The sequence below is a fragment of the Peromyscus maniculatus genome, chromosome 23, assembly GCF_049852395.1.
Source record: "Peromyscus maniculatus bairdii isolate BWxNUB_F1_BW_parent chromosome 23, HU_Pman_BW_mat_3.1, whole genome shotgun sequence".
Taxonomy (NCBI): domain Eukaryota; kingdom Metazoa; phylum Chordata; class Mammalia; order Rodentia; family Cricetidae; genus Peromyscus; species Peromyscus maniculatus.
This window is the reverse complement of record NC_134874.1, coordinates 12,844,660-12,872,564: the sequence shown is the minus strand read 5'-3', so window position 1 is coordinate 12,872,564 and position 27,905 is coordinate 12,844,660. Positions and strand designations below refer to the sequence as shown.

The following is a 27,905-nucleotide window of genomic DNA, read 5'->3' as shown; positions in this document are numbered from 1 at the left end:
CAGGGACTGAGGACATGGTTATTAGCAGGCCACTCAAAAGGCCTGAGTCAATTTTGACATCCCTAACTGACCGGCAATGCCTGAGAATGAGCACTTAGTAAGAAGGGCTCTCGGGAACCAGGATTTCATTAGAGGACTGTGGGCCTCTCCATCTGTAACACGGGGGTAAAAACATACCTCACGGGCTGCGCTGCAGCTAGCAGAGACCACACACAGCAGTGCACCTAAGTTGCTCTCTGGTGCCAAGCCAATGTTCCCTAGTGGCAATGGAATTACATTGTACAGTAATGGCAAATGTGGAACTAAATAAAATCATCTTTGGACTTGCCATTTGGATATTCCAATTTTATCTGCAAAGACTGGCATGAAAGCATGACCTCCTTTTTAAAAAAATGTCCTATTACAATTACTTATCTATTGATTTAGAGGGGGGGGGTCAGAGGAAAATCTGCAGACTGTTCTCTCCTTCCACGTGGGACCCGAGGACCGAAGTCAGATGTCAGACTTCGCGGCAAGCGCCTGTACCTGTTAAGTCATTTCCCCAGCCCACTTCCCTTCTTACAGCTCCCACCTGGCTATGGGTTCCCCATTCTAAAAAACAGTTTATGTGGTAGTTAAATGACTACTAACCTATTTTCCCAAGAATTTGCCTTAAAATGAGGATGTAGGTAAAGTTTCCAGTGTTTATTTTTATAATCTTTCCCTCATTGTATTTCAAGAGATTTGGTCTGACTGAATGAAGCATGTCATACTAGAGGAAATTCAATGTCACATCACTCAAACCAGCACTGGATCTGGTATCATCATCAATTTTCAGTCTACTAATCTGAGAGAATTGAGACCTACTAATTCCTACAAAAAAAAGGAAAAGCCAAAGGAAAGAAGAAAACTAGTAAAAGTATATGATCATTTTAGAATATGAGTTGACCCCCTAAACTTTTTGTAGTGTTCTGTAAGATTTATTTTATGTACCTGGGCACTGCGCCTGCATGTATGTGCACCACACATGTACTGCCTGCAGAGGTCAGAAGACAGCTATTCCCTGCCACGTAGGGGCTGGGACTCAAACCAGAGTCTCTGAAAGAGCAATCAGTACTCTCTCTATAGATCTTTTTTTTTTTTTGGGGGGGGGGGGTTGGGAGGGAGAGTTTTCCAAGACAGGGTTTCTTTGTGTAGCTTTGGCTGGAACTTGCTCTCTAAACCAGGCTGACCTCGAACTCATAGAGATCTGGCTGCCTCTGACACCACAACTTGGTTGCAATCAGTACTTTTTTTTAAAGATTTATTTATTTATTTATTTATTTATTTATTTATTTATTTATTTATTTACTTACTTACTTACTTACTTACTTACTTACTTACTTACTTACTTATTTAACGTGCACTGGTGTTTTGCCTATACTCTGTGTGAGGGCATTGGATCCCCTGAAACTGGAGTTACAGACAGTTGTGAGCTGCCATGTGGGTGCTGGGAATTGAACCCCGGTCCTCTGGAAGAGCAGCCAGTGCTCTTAACCACTGAGCCATCTTCTCCAGCCCTGAAATCAGTACTCTTAACCTTAACCTTTGAGCCATCTTTTCAGATCCATTTTATTAATTAATTAATTTAGAGGCAAGGACTCACTGCAAAGCCCCGACTGTCCTCCAATTCACAGAGATCCACCTGCCTCTGCCATAAGAATGCTGGGATTAAAGGTTTGTGCCAACCGCACCCTGTGGCATCTTAAAGATTCTTACTTGAAACTATTAAATTACATTTACTTGCCTGTCTTCAAAGTACAAAGTCCAAGTCCTTTAGTGTGTGAGTCTGACAAGAGACAGGAGTGAAGGGGACCAACTAAACCAAACTGATCAGGAGTTACTGTTTACTGAAGTAGAGGGATAATCCATGGGGTTTATTCCAGTGTTCCCACAAATTCTGCCAATGCTACATGTTTCAGTACTAAGTTACATGGAGGTGGGTAGTGGTGGTGGTGGCGGCAGCGGCGGCGGCGGCGGCGGCGGCGGCGGCGGCAATGGCACCACAGGCCTTTAATCCCAACACTCAGGAAGCAGAGGCAGGAGAATCTCTTGAGTTTGAGACCAGCCTGGTCTATAGAGTGAGTTCCTGTACAACCAGGGCTATTACACAGAGAAACCCTGTCTGGAAAAACAGAGAACAAAACCAAACAAACAAAAGTTACCTAGAACTGTTCTAGCTAGAGAGGCTGAGACAAAAGGATGGTCTGAAGAGAGAATAAAAAGGTCTTAGCTCCATGCAGAGGTTGGAGCCCACCCCTGTGAGCACTCCTGGGCCCAGCAGGTGGTCTGCTTCTCTGGCAACCGTGTGGGCCATACCTTCCCTGCCCTCCTCTCAGGCCTCTCCAGAAGACAGGGTTATGAGAGAATGGCTCTGGGCCGTCAAGTACAGAGCTGCCAATGCTCACACCACACTGTGCCTTAGGCTTGATGGGGAGGAGTCTTGGAGAGGAGTCTCACAGAGGGCTGGGAATGAAGGGGTATGCTGGACAGGCTCTCGATCCCATACCAACCTACCCTGCACCGATTTCTTTGAGGCGCAATTGAGTCTTTCCGGAACAATCACTGCTCAGTGAGATACTCTTCAGGATTTTTTCTTTCTTATTCCTATTTCATCGGTTATGTAACAGCTAATGGCATACTATGTTATAATGTTACAATAAGTAATGTCATTATAATAACGGATGGCCAATTACAATGACAAACCAGTTTGGAAGCAAAGCCTACTCTTGGCAAGCTGTGCTGCCCAGTGGGAGGGCAGTGCACAATCTTGAGCAGAACTGACGACCTGGGTGCTGTCTAAACAGTTGCAGAGCCAATGAGGAGGCCCAAGTCAGCCGAAGAGTCTGTCAAGCAGGTTACTCATTTTTGCTAAGGTCATATAATAAATTGGCACGAAACCCCATAAAACTGTGTAAAAGCCAGGTGGCAGTGGTGCACACCTTTAATCCCAGCACTCGGGAGGCAGAGCCAAGGGGATCTATGTGGGTTCAAGGCCAGCCTGGTCTACAGAGCGAGATCCAGAACAGGCACCAAAACTACACAGAGGAACCCTGTCTCAAAAAATAAAAACAAAAAAACAAACCAAAACAAAAAGTGTAAAAATGCCCCACTTCCTACTTTGTATAAGGGACTTAGCAGTTCAAGCTTCCTTCAGCCTTCTTTGTCTTTAGGACAGGAGGGGCCATATGGAGCACGGTAAATGATCAGAAGAAATGGCACCATGGGGCGTGTCTGACCCTCTTACAAATGTCCACTGCAGCTTCAGCACCTGGGGAGCAGGAGCCAAGTGAAGTAGCCCATGTCACCTGCTAGGGTTCTGGGAAGTCGGCTAGGACAGTAAAGCCTGCCCGTCTGCTCGCCTCCCTGAGTCTGAGCCTTCAGACTTGCACTGATAAACAAACAATGAGCACACTGTACGGAGGTGGGTCTTCAGCTCTTAATTAAAGGGAGCTCAGGGCTCCAGCCAAAGCACTTGCCACAGTGATCTGAAACCACTCTTCTCACGTCTCAGTATTAATCTCAGGGGACCAAGACCCGCATTACCTTTGTTCTCAGAACTGGAGCCAGCGTTGCTGTCTGGTGCAGGCAGCATGTCTTCATACCCCCAGGATACTATGTGTTTTCCCCCGAGTAAACAGGATGGGGATCCAGGTCCCCCTTCCAAAAGCAGCAGCCTGTAAAGGGATGAAGGAGAATTGCAAAGATCCAAGAGTACCATTCCAGCAAACCAGAAGTCTACTTACCAGTTCAAAGAGCAAATGCAAATGGTTTAAAGAAATATACTTCTGAATGGTACTCACAGTGTACTTTAATGAAAAATTACAAAGCAATGCTTACAAAACTTTGGGCCAGGAAGATGGCTTGGTGGACAAGAAGCACTGTGCAAGATGATGGCCTGAGTTCAACCCCTGGGACAGATGTAAAACACCATACGTGGTGGTCCACACCTCTAATCCCAGCGCTTCCACCCACATCGAGATGGGAGTGGATGGTGGCCCAAAAGCGCACAAGCCAGGTAGCCTGGAGTGTGTGGTACAGAAACAGAAAAGACCCTGACTCCACAAGGTAGAAGCTGAGAGCTGATCCTTGCAAGTAGACTTCTTCCACACTCATACCATGGCATGTGTACACCCACACACAGACACAAATAAATAAAACAAAAAACTTCAATGTCTTCAAAATTTTTTAATTTATCTGTGTATAAAACGTACTCATTCTCTTTGTATTTATTTAATTATTTGGGGGGCTTTAGATTTTAGTAATATTGCCTCATGTAACCCAGGCTAGCCTTGAACTCCCTGGTCCTTCTGCCTCTACCTCCCAAGTGCTGGAATTAATGAACCGACACCACTACACCTAGTTTTACATCCCCAGCCTAAATGTAGTTTATTAAATGGACAGACGTGCATGAGGGAAAAAGAAACAGAGGCAGCGAGGCCATGTGTAGGAAGTACACATACCCAAATGATCCAAGTGGTCTTACTGGATAGTAAAACTGAGAGTAATTTCAATGTCTTCTTTACACCTGAACACACTGTCATCTCCTAAGAATTCATCACAGACTAGGACTTGTTTTTAAATTTAAAAAAAATATATATATATATACACACACACACATACATACACACACTCTAGGAACACTTTCACATCCTTAAGCAGTTAGCTATGATTCTATATTCATTCAAAACTATGAATTAGCAAGATTTAGTAATCTATGAATTAGCAAGATTTAGTAATCTATTTGTCCCTAAGAGCATCCATGCACAAATCTTGTTTAGAAGGACAAGGGTCGAAAGGGACAGCTTACCTATATAAAACATCGGCGACAGGCAGGGAGCCCAGCTCAGTCTGTCTCTGCAGCAGATGGACCGTGTGGACAAAAGTCTTCAATGATCCCCTAGAGAGAAAAGGAAGGGATGGAGACGCCACCCACAATGAAAACCAAGCAAGTCAGGCAGCCAGTGTTCATTTTATTAACCACAGGGGAAGGCTCCAAGATAGGTCTATCTGCTTCTTTCTACAGGTCAGAAAATGTGCAAACTTCAGCCATCTTACCCATAGCTCTGGTAGAACGTGAGTAGGGGCCAACACAATTCTGACCAGGGAGATCTTCTCAAAAGCACAAGGCTCAAGAACCAGGCACTTGGGGGTGTTGTGTATTGACTGTTTCCATCACCTTACCACCTGATCCTCAGGAAAGACATCATAGGGTGAGCCTCAAGTCTAACAGCGTTTCCAAACTTGATCTTGAAGTCTTTGTTAAGTTCATCCACTTCACACAGCAACTCACTTGCAGGACTCACAATGCACTGATTTCCTCATGGCTCCCAAAGCAAGAGGCTCTGGGAAGTCTGGGACATCAGGAGGATTGAAATGAAGGTACTTTCAAGATATACACAACCTACCTGGCAGCAGGCCAGTTATAAATCACCAGACCCTGCCAAGACTAATGGCCACCTGGATCTGATGAGCTGACTCGCTTGCTGCTCTCTTCTCTTAGGCAAGCCTTAATTGGCAGGTATCTCTTGTCTAAGCTAAACAGAAGAGGGGTGCCTATCACGAGACCTAGCAGGCTCCCGCTTCCTTTTAATTTGCTCCTTCACTATCTCTCACATTCAAAGGACAGGACAAGGCAGGGTGGCAGCACAGTATAAAGGCACCTCCTGTAGCCTGGAGACATGGATACTGAAACTGGGCACTGCCATTCACAACTGCACAATCTGTCCTGTCACCTAAGTCCCGTGGATTCTCCCTCCTGCATCTGCTCAACAGGCACGACTCCCTAGGAGAGCACTAAGTCACACAGAGGGACACAGCACAACATTTGGAGACTGTAGAGCATTGGAGAACTCGACAGCATTCCAGCCTGCTGGTTTTAGTCACATTTTAAGAATATGTAAGGCCTTTCCCTGGCTCCCAGCCCCTATATGATCTAGGTTAGACCAATCTCACCTCCTGTCCCTTGCAGTCTTCCACAACAGTCCAATGACCCTTCTTTGCTGCCTGCTGCCCCTCTGCTCTGGAGCTCTCTGCTGCTGGCTCTTGTACTAGCTCTTTCTCATCCCCCAGTCCAGTTCAAATGCCAGGTAGCCAGCCAATCCTGCCCCACCTCCATTTAGCCACCCTCCACCAAAACATCCTGTTTTGGGCCTGGAGAGGTGGCTCAGCAGTTAAGAGCACTTGCTGCTCTTGCAGAGGACCTGGGTGCAGCACCCATATAGTGACTTACAACCACTGGGAATCCAATGCTGCCTTCTGGCCTCTGCAGGCACCAGGCACACATGTGGTACACAGACATAAAATAAATAAATCTAAAAACATTTTGTAAAAACACCAATCCTGGGGCTGGAGAGATGGCTCAAATGGTTAAGAACACTGGCTGCTCTTCCAAAGGACCCAGGTTCAATTCCCAGCACCCATGTGGCAGTTCACAACTGCCCAATTCCAGGAGATCTGACACCCTCATACAGATATACATGCAGGCAAAACCCCAATGTACATTAAATAAATAAATCTTCAGACAAACAAACAAATAAACAAACACACCAATCCTGCCTTCCTTTTCTCTGCTGGTATCACTCTCAGAAATTATCTGTTACATGTATGTGACTGCCCTCCTCACTCTCATAGAACTTCTGAAATTTCAGGGACTCTGCCTACTCACCACTGTTTCTTAACTACAGAGAAGAGTTCCTGGCATAAAATCAATGAGCATGAAAATTTCACAGAATGAATCACCTCTGGACCACTCAACCGCCAGCTCTGTAAAATTAGAGACCTGAATCTCTATGGTCTAAGAGTTAGCAAGGCTCCTACATTCCAGAGAGATGTTAGACAAGTATTACTTGTAAGCCCGGTGTGGTAGCTAAGGCCTGTGAACACAGCTGAGAAGGGAGAATCATGGCCTGCCTGATAGCCTTGGCTTACATAGGGGTTGGATTACATAGGGGACCCTATCTCAAAAAGCTGAAAACAAAATAAGAAAATGTTAGTTATTTAATAAAGTAATAACATTAGACACCCCTCCCCCAAAAAAGGCCCTCTCCCCACCCCCCACCCCTGGGGCAGGAGAAACTGGAAACTTCCTCCCTGCTGGCTAGCTTTCATGGTTCTGGAAGGTACCAGGTGGGCTGCTGGGAGAGAAACGCCATCAACAGTCTCACTCACCTAGACTGAACCACACCCCACTGAGCTGCCAGGAGACAATGGCATGACTGCTGGAGGGAGAAGGGATAAACAAGCACACAGGGCATTCACACCTGGTACAGTCAACCAGTCACAAGCCTAAGCCTGTGGCTGGGAGCCGGGCGGTGGTGGCGCATGCCTTTAAATCCCAGCACTCGGGAGGCAGAGGCAGGAGGATCTCTGTGAGTTCGAGGCCAGCCTGGGCTACCAAGTAAGTTCCCAGAAAAGCACAAAGCTACACAGAGAAACCCTGCCTCAAAAAAACCAGGGGGGAAAAAAGTTACTACGGTGGTTTTGTTATGAACAAGTTGCGCCCACCAAATTGTCTTCTAAATGTTTATGTTTATGCTCATAGCTTAATGCTGCTGCCAGCTTTGGTCAGAGAACTGCCATTCTGCAATGGGTCTCAGCTCAGTACTCGTCACTGGTACAGTACTGAGCACGGGTGACTGTTGGACGTTCAACCCTCCATGGGGCACGACCATTATCCCTCCAAGGCTGGGGAATTCTTGGTAGAGAGGTACAAGGACAGAGCTGGGAAGGAATGGAGTGCTGTGAAACGATGTCTTCTGGGTGACATGACTGTGGTGGTAAAGCCACAGCAGCTGTTCACTACCTGTAGGAGGCCTACACAAGATGGAGCCATCCGCATTGTGTGACGGAGTGGAGAGGGGCTCAGGAGGCTTCGCCCTTTCTAGGCAGTTAATAGGTGCTGTGGGAGGGAGGTTTAGCCATCGGTAAGGTACCCATGCTCCTATAAATAACCCTTTGCCCATGCTCTTGTAAGCAAACCTAATTAAAGAAGAAGAGGGAAAGCAGGGGGAGGAGGAAGTGTTGGAGGAAGAATTTTCATTTTTGTGCCAAATAGAATTTGGAATCTCACACACACACAATTTTAATAAGTATTTGCAGTTGAAATGAATTTTGGTTCGTAATTAAAAAGTGAGTTTAATGATCCAATGTTTAATAACGAAATGCTCAAAACTAAAAGGTTGATTATTCCCAGCATCCTGCCTAAAGATAGCACTGTCTAAGTGGGAATTTTCTCAAAATGGAACTTTTACATTGACAATAAATCTATTCAAGTCTCAAAATTGCTTTTTGCATATGAAGAAAAAAAACAGTCAATCTAATCTGAAGCCTTTACAAAGACTCTTCTTTCTGTATCAGCCAATGTCTCCAGATTGAAGCTCATGCCAGAGTGCACAATCAGCTGCAGTCTCAGGAGCCGGGACCAACCTGTGACAGCAGTCTGCTCCAGGCAAAGGAGCTGACAGTGTAGGATGATGCTACCCTGCTGCCTTAAAAATAACTGGAGAGGCAGTCAACTCAAGGTCAATTTTGAAGCTGCAAAAAAAATCTTCCTCCAGGAGTTTCCCCACATATGCCTAGGTTAAAAAAGGATGATCACACCCTGCCCCCCCCAAAAAAAGACCTAGGAGAAAAGACAAGTGAGTGACACTGGACAGGAAGGCCATGGTTGAAACGGGTCCCTGCCAGCGCACTCAGAGAGGAACAAGGCAGTGAACTTGCTCCTCACACGTGAGGTCAGATGTGCTGTTGGGCAGTAGAGTTACAAGCTGCAGATAGATCAGCCTGGGCACTGCAGCAAGGCCCTGTGGGATGGGGAGGGACAACGCCAAGGCTATTTCCTAGTGACAGCGTGTTGAGCACACCAGTACAGAGGACACCATGCTACTACATCTTTACACACACCGAGTTCTCGTTCAGTTAAAGCAAGGCCCAGGGCAGCTGAGATGGCTCAGCAGGCAAGGGCACTCACTGCCATCCTGATGACCTGAGTTCCATCCCAGAACCTACATGGTGCAAGAAGAGAACTGAATCCTGCAAGTTGTCCTCTGACCTCCACACTCACACTATGTCATACGTGCATACCCCACATACACAATAAATAAATGTAAAATGTTAAAAATATATAAATGGGAGTCCAGAAATACAATCTATGACTTAGATCTCACCAGGTGAGATCCTGTAATTTGTTGAGACTCCTTTATTGACAGACATTTTAAAAAAATTAACATCTCTACAACATTTTGCCTCTCCTTACGGGAGAGACAGACACAGCACCCTCTGCTGATGTGGAAGATGAGCCACTTGAGAGCAATCAGCTACAGCAAGGCTGCTGCTCCTAGCTGTCATTACAGCAGAGCAGAACACCAAAAGCTGGACCGAAGCTGTGACATTCAACACTGAACACAGAAGTACATGTTGAGATACCCATGAAATACACCCAGTGCAAGTGCAGGAGGCAGAGGGTCGCCAAGTGGCACGTTGTGTCATTTTCCTTACCTGGCACATGCCAAAGCCACCAGGGCCGCGGCAGCGTTCTCCTTCTGCTTGTGTGGGATATGTCGGCCCGTGTCCGAGGTCTCCTCTAGCCAAGAGCACAGCAGGGTTTCTATCCCATTGAGACAGTCAGCAGGCTCCTTGGTCAAGCTCAGAGGCTGACAGTCACGCAGGCAGTTCAATAGCACCTCAGCGGTTATGTTACAGAGGGAGGGGTCTGTTCTACTCTGGGACTGAATAAGGGGGAAGACCAACAGGAGGCCCACCCGGGACGTGAAGGGCGCTTGCTCGGGTTGCTGCAGCAAGCCCTGGCGCTTGAGCAGGGCCAAGGTTTCTTCATCACCCGAGCCTTCCCTTTCATGCTGCTCCTCCAGGGCCAGCTGGCGCTGGGCATTCCACAGTCCACGCAAGGCATTCAGGCGGTATTCCAGCAGGCGGGCATATGCATTGCTCTGGTTGCCACAAACAGAGCGCAAACGTTCTGCTAACTCCGTTGGGTTCTTGGTCTCAAACGTTAAAATCTAAAGAAAAATACAACAGAGAAATGGGTATGTACTGCCTTCACCAGTCATTATGGAAGCAAATGTGCCCAGTAGACTCTACAAAGAGTTCACAGTGCCAGGCATGATAGATCACACCTTTAATTCCAGCTCTTGGGAATTACATAAGATCCATAGCCTGGGCTACAGAGTGACACCCTTCTCTAAAAAACAAAACAAGGGGCTAAGGAAACAGTTCAGTGGACTAAGTGCTTGCCTATATATATGTGTGTGAGAATCAGTTTGGACCCCACCATATATGTAAATGCTAGGCAGTCATGGCAGCTCACCTGCACTCTTAGAGTGCTTGGGATACATATATAGAGAAACCACTGGAACAAGCTGGGTAGCTAAACTAGCTAAAATCAGTAAGTTCTGAGTTCAACTAAGAGGCCTTGCCTCAATATAAAAGGCTAAGCGCAATCAAGACACTTGATGTCAACCTCTGTCCCCAAACACACACATACCACAGACACACATAAAGAAAAACAAATAAAAAAATAATTTATAAAAAGTAAAAATAGGCCGGGCGGTGGTGGCGCACGCCTTTAATCCCAGCACTCGGGAGGCAGAGCCAGGCGGATCTCTGTGAGTTCAAGGCCAGCCTGGGCTACCAAGTGAGTTCCAGGAAAGGCGCAAAGCTACACAGAGAAACCCTGTCTTGAAAAACCAAAAAAAAAAAAAAAAAAAAAAAAAAAAAAAAAAGTAAAAATAGTCCACAGCAAAAATTATTTCCATTCCAACCAAAGAGAAAATATGACCTGTAAAGTTAGTTCTTCACCGACGGAAATCCCCGTTCCAGGCTTTTCTGGTAATGCTCCTTCTAAAATCCAGAATAGAGCACCCAGACAATGGCCCACCAGTAGAGTGCATGCTTAACCTGTTTGGGTACAATTCTCAGCACCAAATACACACACACACACACACACACACACACACACACACACACACACACCAGTGCTGGCCAATAATCCCAGCACTCAAAGGAGGCTGGGGTAGGATGTTCAAGGAAGAGAATGTGAGGGGGTACTCAAATCATAAAGGCATGGTACTGAGATCTAGGATGCAGGAACATTGCTTTTCTCCAAGCCTTTCCCATCTGATTTTCCCCAGGGCCAGGCCCAGCCACTCTAGCATGCTTGTGTAAACTCTGTATCCTGAACTCCTTTGCTTTCTTGTCTTGAGAGTGCTGGTTCTTTCTTAGTTGAAAATCTAGAGGACACCTCCTGAGAACCACACATTTTGGCAAGAAAATAATGGTAAATATTGGACACATAAGAACTGGATGAGTCTTTATCACAACACAGACAAGTAATGGATAGGCAACAATAAGAACAGAGTGCACCTCAAGACCAAACAAAAGTGAACAGCCAGTCATTTATTAGTGGGCATTCTAGGCTTGAAGAATAAAGATTACATTTGTTTTTGACAATCCACTTGGTAATAGGAGTTAGAGACTTAATACTTATAACAACCTAGGGTTATTTAACTCATACTTATAGCTTGATCTTCTTCCTTTCTTCCTTTCTTTCTTTTTTCTGAAACAGAGTTTCTCTTGTATAGTCCTGGTTGTCCTGGAGCTCTCTGTAGACCAGGTTGGCCTTGAACTCATAGTGATCCACCTGCCTCTGCCTCTGGAGTGCTGGGATTAAAGGTGTGAACCATCACCGCCTGGCTCTAGAATAGTTATTTTTCAAGTCAGAGCTAACAATGTAACTAGAGCTCTTGAAATAGAATTTTAGATAAATATACAACATATTGTATAGTTTTATTAAAGTTACTGCTTATATTAAAATTATAGTTTCAGCTTATATTGTTATTAAATGTTATTGTTTATATATTATATTTATAATTTGGAGTTAACTATAGATTCTTTCCTGCTTATCAGTGTATTTCAGAAACAATGTTGGAGATTTCTTTTTTTTTCTTTTCTTTTTGTTTTTTTTTTTTGTTTTTTTTTTTTTTTTTTTTTTTTTTTTTTTTTTTGTTTTTCGAGACAGGGTTTCTCTGTGTATGGAGATTTCTAATTAGAATAAATTGCTATTTAATGGTACTGAGTTGCTTTTCGATTCTTGAGTTCGGAAAATGCCCGTATTGAATTTTTTACTAGTTACTTGAGATACCCTAAGTAGATGATCAGCGTATGGAAGTAAAAGTGTACACATGTGGATTGTATAGCCATCATACCAGGTGGAAGAAATCACAAAATCTGAGCTATAATTAATCAAGTATTACATGATCTATGCACTTTAATGGCAGTTGTGTCTATTGACTCGGCAGCATCCAGAGTTGCCCATTAGATTTCAGTATCTCCACTGCAGCAACTGTCAACTTCAGATCCTTCAGTTTGAAGGTCATGGTCGTGGCCCAAAGCCATTTCCTGGAGACGTCCTACCTTTGGGTTTTTGTAAATCAGCTTTGGGGACACTCTATTCTTGTACTTATGAATACTGTATGACTTGTCTAGGTCCTTATATAAAATCACTGCTCTCAGTAACTGCTCCTGACCAAAATGCCATTAGAAAATTAATATTTTTCTCTTTAAAACAGAGGAAAGCTATTTAAAGAAAAGGGAAGCTCCCTGTCACCCTTAATCATAATAGCCACTAAATACCTTAGTGGTAAATGCTTAAGTCACCCCAGTTAAGGAAGTGATTTCCAAAGTAACTCACAACCTTAATGCAATTTTATTATTTTTTTATGTGTATGGATTTTTAAACTAACAGTCATTCTGGAAGGTCTAATAGAAGGGAGGAAAATATTCTTTGCAGGTTAAATCTGGTTTTGACTAAAACTCAATGGTTAAAATAAGGAAAATTACATACATTTCCAGGTATGGTAACACACACCTGTGATCCTAGTACTGGAATACAAAAGGAAGATCAGGAATTCAAGGTGATTCTTGGTTACATCGTGAGATTATGGCCAACCTAGACTACATAAGACCTTTTTTCAAAAACAAACAAACAAACTAGGATGGAGAGATGGCTCAGCAATAAATCCTGCTTAGTGCTCTTGGTAAAGACCCAGGCTTGGTATCTAGCATCCACCTCAGGTGACTCAGAATTGCCTGAAACTCCAGTCCCAGGGAATCTGACACTCTGGCCTCCATGGACAACCAAATGCATGCAAGTACACACACGTGTACACACACACACACACACACACACACACACACACACACACACACACACTGTCTTTTTTTAAGGAGTGATGACAATTTTTTCTTAAGTCATGATTAGAGCTGATTTTTTTAAAATGGTATCTTTAAATAACTGGAAGTCAAACAAATGGTGACAGAAATTGACATATGGCAAATGGGAGACACCTGACAGAATCGTCTCTAGCACCACAGGAACTGCTCCACCTGTCTGCTGCATGGGGCTGACTATGCTCCTGCTCAGGGGCAAAGGGTGGGAAGTAAAATGGGAAAAACCACTGCAGATGCTGTGTGCTGTGAACCAGCAATGGACATTACATTCTAGAGTGTCTGGAAAGAAACGACGGTCACAAGTGAGGCTAGTGCAGCACCAGGGAGACAAGCCCCATCATTTTATACACTGTGTCCCCACGGTGGCAAATTAACCAAGTCAACTGAGTCATCGAGTGAACCCATCCACATGGCTGTTTCAAAGATCAGCTGGTGAATTTACAGCCTCATACAGTTTTTAAGTGACAACCTAAAGTCTTAATCCAGTTTGCAGATTTCTCTACCATTGTTCACGTCATGCAGATGGTAATCATGCCAAACTGGGCTGTATTCGGAAGTTCAAAGCAGACCAAAAGACCTGTGAACCAAGTGAATGAATAGTGAATGGAAGGGTGGAATTCCATCTCTAGTAGTGAAGCCTAAATCAAGAGTGGATCACTTATCAACTAAATTTAATTCTCAAGCTACATAACTTTACCCCGTCTTAGAAACATGTTCATTCAAACTCACTTTCAATGGTTCCTACTTTTCAAAAGGTCTTCACATACCTGGTACCTGTGATATTAAATTCCACCTCATGTCATTAACTCAGCCTTTAATTGGTGCCAAAACTGGAATGAACCTGACTTGCTACTTGACCTTTCGGCTTTGGCTTTGGGTACAGCTTTCTCTGGAACCTGATTTTCCCAGAGCTTCCTATGAGTGAGTAACTGCTGCTGATAGAGGACTAAGTCACATTAAGGGACCCCAGCCACACAAGACATCGTGGCTCACACCTATAATCACAGCACTGGGGGGTGGAGGCAGCAGGATCAAGAGGTCAAAGTCAGGTTTGGCTACAGAGTGAGTTCAAGGCTTACTAGAGAGACCCTACTTCAAACCTCCCCGCAAAAGTTAATATGATCTTCAAATGCATCAGAATTTCAGTGTAGAACCATTTATACTTTGCAGTGGTTAATCTGCAGCTGGACCATCTTGTTTACTTTCAAGCACTACATTTTAAGATGCCTGTAAGAAACTAGAGAGTGCGTGGAAGTGGATGACACAACTACTATCGAAAACATGTCACAGGAGAAATGATTAGAGAAGCTAGGGTGCAGAGCCTGCAAAAGAAATGAGATGACAGGGCCACCTTCATGAAACAGAAAGGCTATCGTGTGAAGAAGAAGACAGTCTTTACTGCCCCTGAATCAGGAACAGTAAGTTAGTAAGGTGCACAGCACAATAAAAAAATCTTAGCTATGCCGGGCGGTGGTGGCGCACGCCTTTAATCCCAGCACTCGGGAGGCAGAGCCAGGCGGATCTCTGTGAGTTCAAGGCCAGCCTGGGCTACCAAGTGAGTTCCAGGAAAGGCGCAAAAGCTACACAGAGAAACCCTGTCTCGAAAAAAAAAAAAAAAAAAAAAAAAAAATCTTAGCTAATAATTCACAGAATGTCCTGGAGTGTGGACCTGTTTTACAAAAGTCCTTTGCACAGAAAGATCTGTTTCTCAGATCAGTTTGGAAGGTTTACCCAAGGACCCTGGAATCTGTATTTAAGAAGGCTCCCTAAACCGGGCGGTGGTGGTGCACATCTTTAATCCCAGCACTTGGGAGGCAGAGGCAGGCAGATCTCTGTGAGTTCGAGGCCAGCCTGGTCTACAGAGTGAGATCTAGGACAGGCTCCAAAGCTACACAGAGAAACTCTATTTCAGGGGAGGAAAAAGAAGAAGAAGAAGCCTCCCTAGGTAATTCTATGTAGTCTTTTTTTTTTTTTTTTAACACAACCTTTATTAAAGACTTACTGTAATTTAACTCAAATCATAAAAGCCATCCCTTCCCCTTCCCCCCACCCCGTGGCTTTTAATATATTCACATTTTAGAGCATTTCATCAACCTCAAGAAACAATGTATCTAATATAATCACTCCCCATTTTCCAAATGATCCAGCCCTGGAAAAACCTATTTTAATCTCTATCTCTAGAGAGCTATTTGTTCCTGCCATTTCATCTAAATGGAATCAAACTATGCATGGTGTTTGGCGGCTGGTCTGCCTGTCTCCCTTAGCATCTGTTTTCAAGGTTCATGCTGTTGCAATGCATCAGCTCTCACTCCTTTATCCTGTACTGAGCTATGTCTAGTTACTCTTTCATCAGGAGACGGCCATGTTAGCGCTAATGAAGAATGCTGCCATGAACATCCACGTGCAGGTTGTGCAGACATGCTTTCATCCACCATGTTTTAACCCTAGGACTAGGACTGATCATGTCACCATCTGGAGGACCTACTAAACTGTCGTTAAGATGGCTGCACCATTTCACGCTGCACTTCCTCACACAGCTGCTAACGCCCTTTATCTCCACCTTTTACAGCAGAGCCATGCCATCGATGTGCAGTGGCATCTGCCTTGGTTTGATCTACATTTCTCCGGCCACTAATGATGCTGAGCCTCTTTTCACAGAAGTGCGGGTCATCTCCATACTTCTTTGGGAAAGACTGCAAGAGTGGGAGGGCGTCTCAAGGACAGAGGAGCACTGGGACAGAGCAAGGCCCTGTGGCTCATCCTTAGCACAAGAAAAGAAAGAAAAACGAGCCATTTGAAGAAAATATTTTTGCCAAAACAATAAGAACAATGACTGACAAAAAACATCAATATGTTTAAACCAGGCATGGTGACATGTCTCAGGACAGCTTGGTCTACACAGTGAGCCATCATCCCCAAAACCCCAAACCAACAATGATGGTGAGTTTTGCAGAATTGTTTAGTGAAATATCCTACTGATAAAATATAAAAGCTGTTGCCGGGCAGTGGTCACACATACCTTTAATCCCAATACTCAGAAGTCACAGGCAGGCCGATCTCTGTGAGTTCGAGGCCAGCCTGGTCTACAGAGAGTTTCAGAAGAGCCAGGGGTACACAGAGAAACCCCATCTCAAAAAATAAAAGCAAAAACAAACAAAAAAAGCTGTAGTACTTAGGAAGCAAAAGTATATCTCTGAGAGTCCAAAGCCAGTATGCTCTACATAGCAAGTTCCAGGCCAGTCAGGATTACTTGAAACCCTGTTACAAAAATGTTTAAAGGAAAGAAAATGCACCTTATTGATTTCTTGTAGCTGCTATAACAAATCACCACAAATACAGTTTAAGACAACAGATATTCTCGTATAATTCTGGAGGTCAGAGTCCCAATTCATTATCCTAGGGCTAAAATCTCTGCACTCCTTCAATCTCTGCCTCCTTTCTCTTGGTAGGTAATCTCTGCCTCCTTTCTCTTGGTAGGTAATCTCTGCCTCCTTTCTCTTGGTAGGTAATCTCTGCCTCCTTTCTCTTGGTAGGTAATCTCTGCCTCCTTTCTCTTGGTAGGTAATCTCTGCCTCCTTTCTCTTGGTAGGTAATCTCTGCCTCCTTTCTCTTGGTAGGTAATCTCTGCCTCCTTTCTCTTGGTAGGTAATCTCTGCCTCCTTTCTCTTGGTAGGTAATCTCTGCCTCCTTTCTCTTGGTAGGTAATCTCTGCCTCCTTTCTCTTGGTAGGTAATCTCTGCCTCCTTTCTCTTGGTAGGTAATCTCTGCCTCCTTTCTCTTGGTAGGTAATCTCTGCCTCCTTTCTCTTGGTAGGTAATCTCTGCCTCCTTTCTCTTGGTAGGTAATCTCTGCTTCCTTTCTCTTGGTAGGTAATCTCTGCCTCCTTTCTCTTGGTAGGTAATCTCTGCCTCCTTTCTCTTGGTAGGTAATCTCTGCCTCCTTTCTCTTGGTAGGTAATCTCTGCCTCCTTTCTCTTGGTAGGTAACCTCCCTCTGCCTCTCTTGCAAGCACCTGATTGTATCTAAAGCCTCCCAAAGCAATGACTCCTTTTCCTTATGAAGAAACAGTTACAGGTTCCAAGGACCAGGACTTTCCCTCTAATACTCAGGAACTCAGGGCAGAACCTAAAGCCTCACACATGCCAGGTAAGCAATCTACCACCAAGCTGCATCCTCAAACCCATTTTATACATTTTTATTTTGAGACTGGGCCTTAGAGCCAGGCATGATGGGTCATACATACAATTCTTGTACTTGAGAGATGGAGGCAGGAGAATCATGAGTTTAAGGCCAGCCTTGGCTATTATAGCAAGTTCAAAACCAACTTGGGATACCTTAAATGATTTTCAATAATAATAATAGGAAAGGCAAGGGCTGGGGATTTCACCAAGTTGTCTAAGCGGGACTTGAACCCACCCTATAACCCTTGAACTTGCAGTCCTCCTGCCTCTCCCGTTCAAGTAGCTGGCACGACAGGCCTGTGCCCCAGGGTTGGATCTTTTATCTTAAGAGGTCACTGTTCAGCATGCAATACTCAGCTAGCCTTCAAGCCAACAGTCCACTCCTAAGTAATTTCCCAAAGTCAAATCACATGCACAAGGGCAGTCACAGCCCCACTGTTGATAATATTGGATACACTGTCCTAAGTCATGCAAACAGAAACATGCAGCATCAAAAATAACATAAGTACACAACACAGAAGGATCGTAACACAGGAAGCCAAAAACAGCCCCAAAAGTCACATGGCAAACTGTTAATACAAGGAAACCTCAGAAACACACAAAACTCAGCTCTCTGTTACTTAGGGGTTTGTACATAACATGATGAAACAATAAAGAAAAAAGAAACATAAAATTCAAGACAGTGTTTCTGAGGAAGAAGGAGGGCTGGACTGTAGGACAGGGTCTCAAGCTGGGTGGTGGTGGCGTACACCTTTAATCCCTGCACTTGGGAGGCAGAGGCAGGCAGATCTCTGTGAGTTTGAGGCCAGCCTGGGCTACAGAGAGAGATCCAGCACAGGCTCCAAAGCTACACAGAGAAACCCAGTGGGGGGGGAGGAGACAAGGTCTCAGTTTGTAGCTCTGGCTGGCCTGGAACTCACTCTGTAGACCATGCTGGCCTCAAAATTAGAGCTCCACCTGCCTCTGCCTCCCAAAGTGCTGGGATTAAAGTTGAGCTCCACTACGCTGGGCTCTACTTCTTTAAGTGTAGAATAAGGACCACAGAAAAATAAGCAACTTTTTCTTCAAAAGGAAATCCAAACACACATATACATACGATACCATGCATACATGACGTGTGTGTGTGTGTGTGTGTGTGTGTGTGTGTGTGTGTGTGTGTGTCTGTGTGTGTGTCTGTGTGTCTGTGTCTGCCATATACACACTTTGTGGTATATGATAACAATAAAAACACTGCAGTCTGTTCCAGGCTATTAGGACAGCCTGGAAAGCAGAATGTGGTCACTGAGTTCATTGCTGAGAATTATTCAATGGTTCCCCTAGAGACATAGTTGAACCCCATATAATGAGAGTATGCCCAGCATAAGTTGTAAAGAGCCCAAGAGCTGATGCACAAGCCAGGCTTGGGGTGTTGCTGTGCTCTCTCTGCCTCTAGAAGGGGCCACCTGCTTTCTAGAGTGAACAGTAGAACCTACTGAAGAAAGGAGGGGTAAGGGAGACTGCAGCTAAGGAGACAGCTGGCCAGGCCTAGAGACAGCCATTTTTGGTGATTATAAGGGGAGAGGTGCTACCAGCACCTCACAGACAGAGACCACCAGCTGAGGAAACATCCCATAATGTACAGGCCAGCCCTGCAATCAACGGTGCTAAGATTAGGAACTCTGGTCAGTAGTGACCACCTGAAAGAGAGCATGCAAGAAGGCCAGCTGCTGCCATCTTACATGAAATATGATGCAGAACACCTCAGTGAAACTTTTCACTCCTCAGACATTCACACAGGAGACATACTAACCACATACTGCATTTGCATATAAGATGTAGAGATAACTGTTAGGCACCAGAAGAATTTAGACAGATTATAAAGTCCTTGAGGATGATATTCCAGATTCATTTACCTTTATGTATCCAGCACTAAAAACTACTTAGTGGCACACATCTTTAACCCCAGCACTTGGAAAGAAGAGGCAGGTAGATAGATGAGTTCCAAAGCCAGCCTGGTCTACAGAGTGAGTCCCAGGACAGCCAGAGCTACAGAGAGAGACAGAGACTGGGGAGGGAAGGGGGGCCTTTTTTGGAATGGTTTTTCAATACTAATGCACAGCACCTGGTGCAAGGCAGTCACTCAACAGCACTTGCTAACATACTGAAAAGATTATTCAAAATCATCTCACATTTTGTCATGGTATGAGTACCAGAGAACCTGACACGTTAGGTGCCAATATTTGATAGATACTGAATGAGCAAAGGACTCATCCAGCAGTGCATACATCTTCCCCCTTGACCAGAGCAAATAACAGAAGAGCAATGAGCATAACTAGACACCCTTCCAAATGCACACCAGCCCTGCACTTCTCTGAGACTCCAGCTCTTGTCCCAGCTTCCTCGTCAGGCTCTAACTTGAACAAGGGACCCAGAATGAGTGCATCCATGGCTGACTATGAGATCAGAGACATTCAGGGATCTATACCATGTCTTCTAACTGCTAGGCTGTGTCAGACAAAAATATGACTCAATGCAGATCCCAGGTGACCATGGCACCCCACTAAGGACCTCTAAGAAACAGGAGAAACGCTGCCTGTCTCATGCCATGAGTCTGTGCCATCTCAATCTCTACTCACAGCCGTGACTAACAACAACTGCCTGGAAACCTCGTCTAGCATTGCTGGTTATTTCTTCTCAATTGAAAGACTTCACTTTAGAATTCAAATCCATCTGTCGCCTTAGTCTGCAAAGAACAAATGTTCAGAAAAACTGACTAGCTAAAATTAAACGTACCTGATCTGAGACTTAATGCTGTTGGGGGAGGGGGACCATGAGCAAAAAGCTCAAGGAGAAGCCACCAAGAGAACACAATATATATTCCTTAAGTCTTCTTCAACTCCCTTCTTTGCAAAACGAGGGAAAATCCAGAAAATTCTAGTGAAATCGACACATCAAACATTGCTCCCACAAAGTAATAGTTCTACAAGCCCAGAGGCAGACATTCTCGTCAGACACCAGAAAGCACACACTGGCTCATGGTCTGTAGCTTCACTGTTAAGTATCTCCTCAACTACTGGCCCTGTCCCCATCTGTGATCAGAGAAAAAACAAAACAAAACAGAAAAACAGTTCCTATGGTCTTATCTGGAAAGCATAATTTCATGTTTCTAAAAAGTCTTATCAATACAGGCCAGCAAGATGACTTAGTGGATAAGCACTTGCCACAAAGGCTGACAACCTGAGTCAGATCCTCAAAACCCAGTGTGGAAAGAGAACCAACTCTCAAAAGTTATCCTCTGACCTCCACATGTGTACATAAACACAATAAAATAATTTAAGGTGGAGTTTTGTTGTTGTTATTTTGGGTTTTTTTGGTTTTTTTTTTTTTTTTTTTTTTTTTTTGAGACAGGGATTTTCTGTGTAGCTTTGGTGCCTGTTCTGGATCTTGCTCTGTAGCCCAAGCTGGCCTTGAACTCAGAGAGATCTGCTTGGCTCTGCTCCCAAGTGTTGGGATTAAAGGCATGCGCCACCACTGCCTAGCTAATTTAAGTTTTTTTTTAAAGTTTCATAAATTAATAAGAGTAAAATACACAAAATGTCTCTTCTTTTTTTAAAAAAAGTTATTTTTATTTTATATGTGTTTTGTCTGCACATTTTTCTGTGCACCACATGCATGCAGTGTCCACACAGACCAGAGGAGGATATCAAGCCCCCTGGAACTGTAGTTATAGACAGTTGTGAGCCATTATGTGGGTGCAAAGAGCCAAACCTTGTCTACTATAAGAGCAGCAAGTGCTCTTAACCACTAAGCCCAGTCTCCAGAACCAAAGATTTATGTATTTCTATTTTTTTTAATGTCTATGACTGTTTTGTCTGCATGTATGTATGTGTACCATGTGTGTGCCTGGTGCCTCTGGAGGCCAGAAGAGGGCATCAGACCCCATGGAACTAGAGTTACAGCTAGCTATTAGCTGTCATATAGGTGATAGGAATCAAACCCAAGTCCTCTGCAAGTGCAGCAAGTGCTCTTAACCGCTGAACCATGTGTATGTGTACCGCCTGCATGGAGTGCCTGCAGAAGCGAGAAAAGGACACTGGGTTCCCTGGAACCGGAGTTATATAAGCTGTTAGCCATGTGGGTTAGTAACCAAATACAGGTCCTCAGCAAGAGCAGGAGGCAAGTACTCTTAATTTCTGAACCATGCAGGCCCCCATCTTTATGTGTGCTGTGAGTGGTGTGAGTGGTGTGTGTGTGTGTGTGTGTGTGTGTGTGTGTGTGTGTGTGTGTGTGTGTGTACACAGGTGTGTATCTTATCCTCTGAGTCACCACTCCACCCAAAATACATCTTTTTTGGGGGGGAGAGAGCTGAGACAGGTTTTCTCTGTGTAGCTCTGACTCACTCTGTAGACCAGGCTGGCCTTAAACTCACAGAGATCTGCCTGCCTCTGCCTGCTTCCCGAGTGCTGCTATTAAAGGTGTGTGCCACTGCCTCCCGGCCAAAATATATCTTTTTGATGCTGCTTTTAACTTCACTTCTGAGTTACAAACTATTTTGCAAACTATCAAGAAATGATACAAGATGAATACACCAAATATTCAGCCAGGCACAATGTGGCATACTTTTAATCCAAGCACTCAGGAAGCAGATCTCTGTGACTTCAAGGCCATCCTGGTCTATATAGTAAGTTCTAGGCCAGCCAAGGCTGCATAGTATAAGATCCTATCTTTAAAAAAAAAAAAAAAAAAAAAAAAAAAGTTTTTAATAAAAAAGAGAGAGCTGCAGGGTTGGCTCAGTGGTGAAAAGCCCTTGTTCTTGCAGAGGACCAGATTCTGTTCCTTGCACCCACGGTGACTTACAGACGTCTCTAATTTCAGTTCCAGTGATCTGGTGCCTTCTTCTGACCTGTGTGGGCATCAGACATGCATGTGATACACAGACATGCATACAGAAAAAACACATACACATAAATAAACATGTTGCCTGGTGGTAGTGGCACATACCTTTAATCCCAGCACTCAGGAGGTGGAGGCAGGCGGATCTCTGTGAGTTTGAAGCCATCCTGGTCTACAAAGTGAGTTCCAGGACAGCCAGGGCTGCACACAGAGAAACTCTGTCTCAAAAAACAATAATAATAATAATAATAATGTTTCAATAAAAAAAGAAACCAACCTGGGAAGTAGTGGTGCATGCTTTTAATCCCAGCACTCAGGAGGCAGAGGCAGGTGGATTTCAGTGAGTTCAAGGCTAGCCTGGTCTATATAAGTAAGTTCCAGGACAGCCAGGGCTATCTCAAAAAAGAAAAACAAACAAGAAAAAAAGAAACCCAAACTATGCTTACATATTTACTGTACATAGTGGGAGGGCTCACGCCACGATGCTCATGTGAAAGTCATGTGAAAGTCAGAGGACCCCTTGCAGGAGTAGATTCTTTACCTCCACCACACAGATCCTGAGGACAGAATCCAGCTCATCAGGCTTGGCAGCAAATGCCTTTACCTACAGACCATCTCAAGGCACATGTAAAACTTTTTAAGATGCTATAAAGAAAAGGATGCAAACAGCACTCTTTCCTAAATGGGCTTCAAAGCAAGGCTCAAGAGTTCCTAAGAAAACTGGACAAGGTGGTACAGACTTGTAATTCCAGCACTATGCTGGCGGAAGCAGAAGACTGCCACAAGTTCGAGGTCAACATGGGCTGTATAGAGAGTATCAGAACAGTCAGAATTACATAGCAAGACCCTGTCGCAAAAACAAGAAGAACAAGAAGAAGAAGAAGAGCTGGGAGACAGTTCGGTGTGCAAAGTGCTCACAATGCAAACATGGAGAACTGAGTTCAGATTCTAGAATGCAAGTGCGGCTGGTGTGGAGGTGAACGCCTATAAACTCAGCACTTACACAGTGAGATGGGAAGCAGAGGCAGGAACATCCCCAGAAGCCTGTGGGTAGAGCAGCCTGGTATACACAGTGGCAAAGGAGAGATCCTGTCTCAAACAAGGTGGAAGGCGAGGACCAACACCTGAGATGGCCCTCTGGTTTCTACACAGGAGCCACAGCACATGCATAGGCACACACATGGACATGCACACAAACACATGTACATATTTACAAAGTACTTGTTAATTACTTATTTTTATGTTATATGCATTGGTGTTTTGCCTGTATGTGTGTCTGTGTGAGAGTGTCAGATCATCTGGAACTGGAGTTACAGACTAGTGTGAAACACCATGTGAATGGTGGGAACTGAACCCAGGTCCTCTGGAAGAGCAGCCAGTGCTCTTAACTGCTGAGTCATCTCTCGAGCCCCCACAAAGTATTTTTTAAGGAGGGAGGTCACAGCAAGGCTAGTAATGGGGGAAGAGGACAATACTCACCAGTGACTAAAACCCAAAGCTATAGTAAGAAGTTGCCAGACCCCAGGTCTGCATCTGGAGAACCATAGAATGAGGTGGGTAATGGGGACCGCCGTCCTACTTTACAGACAGGGGTAGAGGTTGAAATCAAACTCATGCCCAGTCTCTGAGCTCAGAGCTCACATTCTGAAACAACCCACATATTTCCTACATGAGCTTCATAAGCAGCATCCAGGGAACTTGCTGGAAAGCTACATCCCTGATGGTTTCCACCAGAGGCCCTGGGGCACTGTCTGTCACACCACAGTAATTGTCACCAGATCCAACTTGAGACACCTGCCCAACCTCTACCGCCACCCAAACTTTATTTAGAATGAAACCTATTACTGCATATAAAATGGTCATCATTAGTCAGGTGTAGTAGCACGCCTTTAATCCCAGCACTCAGAAGGCAGAGGCAGACGGATCTGAGTTCCAGGACAGCCAGGACTACAAATATGTATACATGTGTGTACACATACACACACACACACACACACACACACACACACACACATTTACATATCTACAAGGGCACTAATACTGAATTACAATGTTTCATATTGTTTCTTTTTCCACAAATACATACATTTATTGTAGAAAATATTTATTTCTGAGCTTGCCATGGTAGTGTATGCCTGTGATCCCAAAACTCAGGAGGCTGAGACAGGATCAAGACATTCAGGACAACCTGAATATATAGCAAGACCCTGCAGGACTCAAGGGAAAAAAAACAAAAGAATAAAGAAAAACAAGAGAGCTGGGTATGGTGGTGCACGCCTCTAATCCCTCAGCACTTGGAAGACAGAGAAGCAGATGGATCTTTATGAGTTTGATACCAGCCTGGTCTACATAGTGAGAACTAGGATCACTGAAGCTATGTAGAGAAACCATGCCTCAAAAATAAAATAAAATAAACAAATAAACACATACATAAATACATAAATAATCATTTAAAACAATAAAACCAAGAGTCTGGGATAGGGAATAAGGTAAGTAAAGTTCAGGAACTAGCTTGCTTTCCTCCTGCTAACCATCAGTGTTCATGGAGCACACACCGGACCCTTTACATAAGCTTCCTTACACTCCAATGGATCGAGGAGGAAAACATCACTCTGGCTCCTAAAGCAGTGATGCTCAGAGCAGAGACCATGGCAGGTGGTGAGAACTGCTGACTTATAACATAAGGACAGTATGTGTCCCAAGCTGTGTTTGCTCTCATGCCAACTGCTTGCCAGATGAACCTATAAACACATTCCATTTATTTATTTATTTATTTATTTATTTTTTTTTTTTTTTTTTTTGGTTTTTCGAGACAGGGTTTCTCTGTGTAGCTTTGCGCCTTTCCTGGAGCTCACTTGGTAGCCCAGGCTGGCCTCGAACTCACAGAGATCCGCCTGGCTCTGCCTCCCGAGTGCTGGGATTAAAGGCGTGCGCCACCACCGCCCGGCGTTAACACATTCCATTTATATGAGTGATGTGTGATAGGACAATACGTATAATGCTGTGTTTGAGCCCCACCCCCAGAAATAGCTCTCTTGTTAGTTGAACAGGCCATAGAGCTGATAGGCCATTAAAGAAATGCTGAGATGTGGTGAATTTGTATAGAGGTTGAACTTTTTTTTTGGGGGGGGGGGGTTGATTTTTTTTTGTTTTTTGGTTTTTGGTTTTTTTGGTTTTTCAAGACAGGGTTTCTCTGTGTAGCTTTGGTGCCTTTCCTAGAGCTCACAGAGATCCACCTGCCTCTGCCTCCCAAGTGCTGGGATTAAAGACAAGCGCAACCACCACCCTGCAAAAGTTGAACATTTTAAAGACCAAGCATTCTAACTGCAGGTAGAAGAAAATCTTTTAAAATCTGATATTTAGAAGGCTAGAGAGATGACTTAGTGCTTAAGAACACTGGCTGCTCTTCCAGAGGATCTGGGTTCAATTTCCAACACCCATATGGCAGCTGACAACTATCTGTGACTCCTGTTCCAGGGGATCTGACACCTTCTCCTAGCCTTCACAAATACTAGGCATACACACACTGCACAGACATACATGTAGGCAAAACACTCATACTCAAAAAAGTAAATAAATCTATTGCCAGGTGGTGGTGGCACACGCCTTTAATCTCAGCACTTGGGAGGCAGAGGCAGGAGGATCTCTGTGAGTTTGAGGCCATCCTGGTCTACAGAGTGAGTTCCAGGACAGCTAGGGCTGTTACAAAAAGAAACCCTGTCTTAAAAACAAAAACCAAACAAAAAAGTAAATAAATCTTTAAAAATAATAAATTTTATATTTAGTCATATCACTCCAACACAGAAGAAATGACTGGAACAAACTTGTTTAACTCAAGAGCTGTTCTACAAAGGGATCCATATTAGGAAGCACTGCACCTCACTGGGGTGACCCCAGCATCTCTATTTGTATAAGTAAGTGTAGAGGCAGAATAAAGCACTGGCCGTTTTTGTTTAGTTGGTTTGGTTTTTTGTTTTGTTTTTGAGACAGGGTTTCTTGTGTAGCCCTGCCTGTCCTGGAGCTCTGTTGACCAGACTGGCCACAAACTCATAGAGATCCACCTGCCTCTGTCTCCCGAGTGCTGGGATTAAAGGTGTGCATCAACTTTGCCTGGCTAAGCACTGACCAATTTTCTGACTGAGAACACATCTCACCAACTGGACTTTAATATACCCTTCGCCTGGCCTCTGTGAGGCACCTGATGTGTCAAACAGAACTGCAGGCCAAAAACTTACTCAATGAAACACTCTGTAAAGCAAAATCCTGTTTCAATCAAAAATGTAATCACATTATGTTTATATAAATGTGTATATGTATATATACATTGTGTGTATATATAAGAGGGAGAGAAAAGAAGCAGGGTCAAACTGCCAACAGTAGAGAGATTATGGCTAACTTTTTTAAAAAACATCTTCTCTCTCTTTCTTCTTTAAAATTTATTTATTTGTTTGTTTGTTTGTTTGTTTGTTTTCAGAGCTGAGGACCGAACCCAGGGCCTTGCACTTGACTTGCTAGGCAAGCACTCTACCACTGAACTAAATCCCCAACCCCTTATGGCTAACTTTTAATCTCCATTTTCATACATATAATAAGCACAGATTACCTCTAAACAGGAATGGAAAGGATGTTGTTGGCTGTTTTTACTCTTTACTCTTTGTTCTTTACTCTTGGGGGTGCCCACCACCCAGCTCCCAAATAAATCACAAAGAGGTTTATTTGTTCTTATAAATGCCTGGCCTTAGCTTGGCTTGTTTCTAGCCAGCTTTTCTTAAATTATCCCATCTTGCTGGGCAGTGGTGGCGCACGCCTTTAATCCCAGCACTCAAGAGGCAGAGGCAAGTGGATCTTTGTGAGTTTGAGGCCAGGCTGGTCTCCAGAGCGAGATCCAGGAATGGCGCAATGCTACACAGAAAAACTCTATCTCAAAAAAACAACAACAAAAAAATTATCCCATCTACCTTTTGCCTCTGGGCTTTTATCTTTATCCTATATACCTTTCTTTACTTCTTCCTCCAAGGCTGGCTATGTAGCTGGGTAGCTGGCCTCTAGAGTCCTCTTACTTCTCTCACTCCTAGATCTTTTTTCTAGATTTCTCCTTCTATTTATTCTCTCAGCCTGCCAGCCCCACCTATCCTTTCTCCTACCTTGCTATTAGCTGTTCAGCTCTTTATTAGACTATCAGGTGTTTTAGACAGGCACAGTAACACAGCTTCACAGAGTTAAATAAATGCAACATAAAAGAATACAACACACCTTTGCATTAAACAAATATTCCATAGCATAAACAAATGTGACACATCTTTAACTAATATTCTACAAGAGGATGTTATCATAGAAAAATCACAAGACTATGACATCTGCCAAATAAGGTATGATACGAAACAAAATTAAATTTCTGTTCCTTTAAAAACTATACATGGAGAAGCACAGAAACACTCCAAGATAATGTTAAAGTTCTGCTTATGACATCAAGTCACTCTCTAGTAGTCTAACTGGCAAACAGAAGCCTTGCTTCTGGTAATGAAGTCAGAGGAAAACACACAGCTTTGCTTTGCTTGTTGATGTATGAGTCTCAACTTATCCATGCGGA

The 27,905-nt window shown here is 44.0% G+C and overlaps 1 protein-coding gene across 8 annotated transcripts in view; it reads right to left on the bottom strand.

Annotated features, from left to right (window-relative positions):
* The window catches only part of Hectd4 (HECT domain E3 ubiquitin protein ligase 4), a 173,616-nt gene that overhangs the window by 122,698 nt on the left and 23,013 nt on the right, over positions 1 to 27,905 (bottom strand). For all 8 annotated transcript variants that reach the window (XM_076560985.1, XM_076560978.1, XM_076560980.1 and 5 more), the window contains exons 2-4: positions 9,517 to 10,034; positions 4,829 to 4,918; positions 3,565 to 3,695 (exon numbers count right to left, since the gene is read on the bottom strand). In XM_076560985.1, the coding sequence (XP_076417100.1) occupies positions 3,565 to 3,695; positions 4,829 to 4,918; positions 9,517 to 10,034 (739 nt within the window). The remainder of the gene's footprint in view (positions 1 to 3,564; positions 3,696 to 4,828; positions 4,919 to 9,516; positions 10,035 to 27,905) is intronic.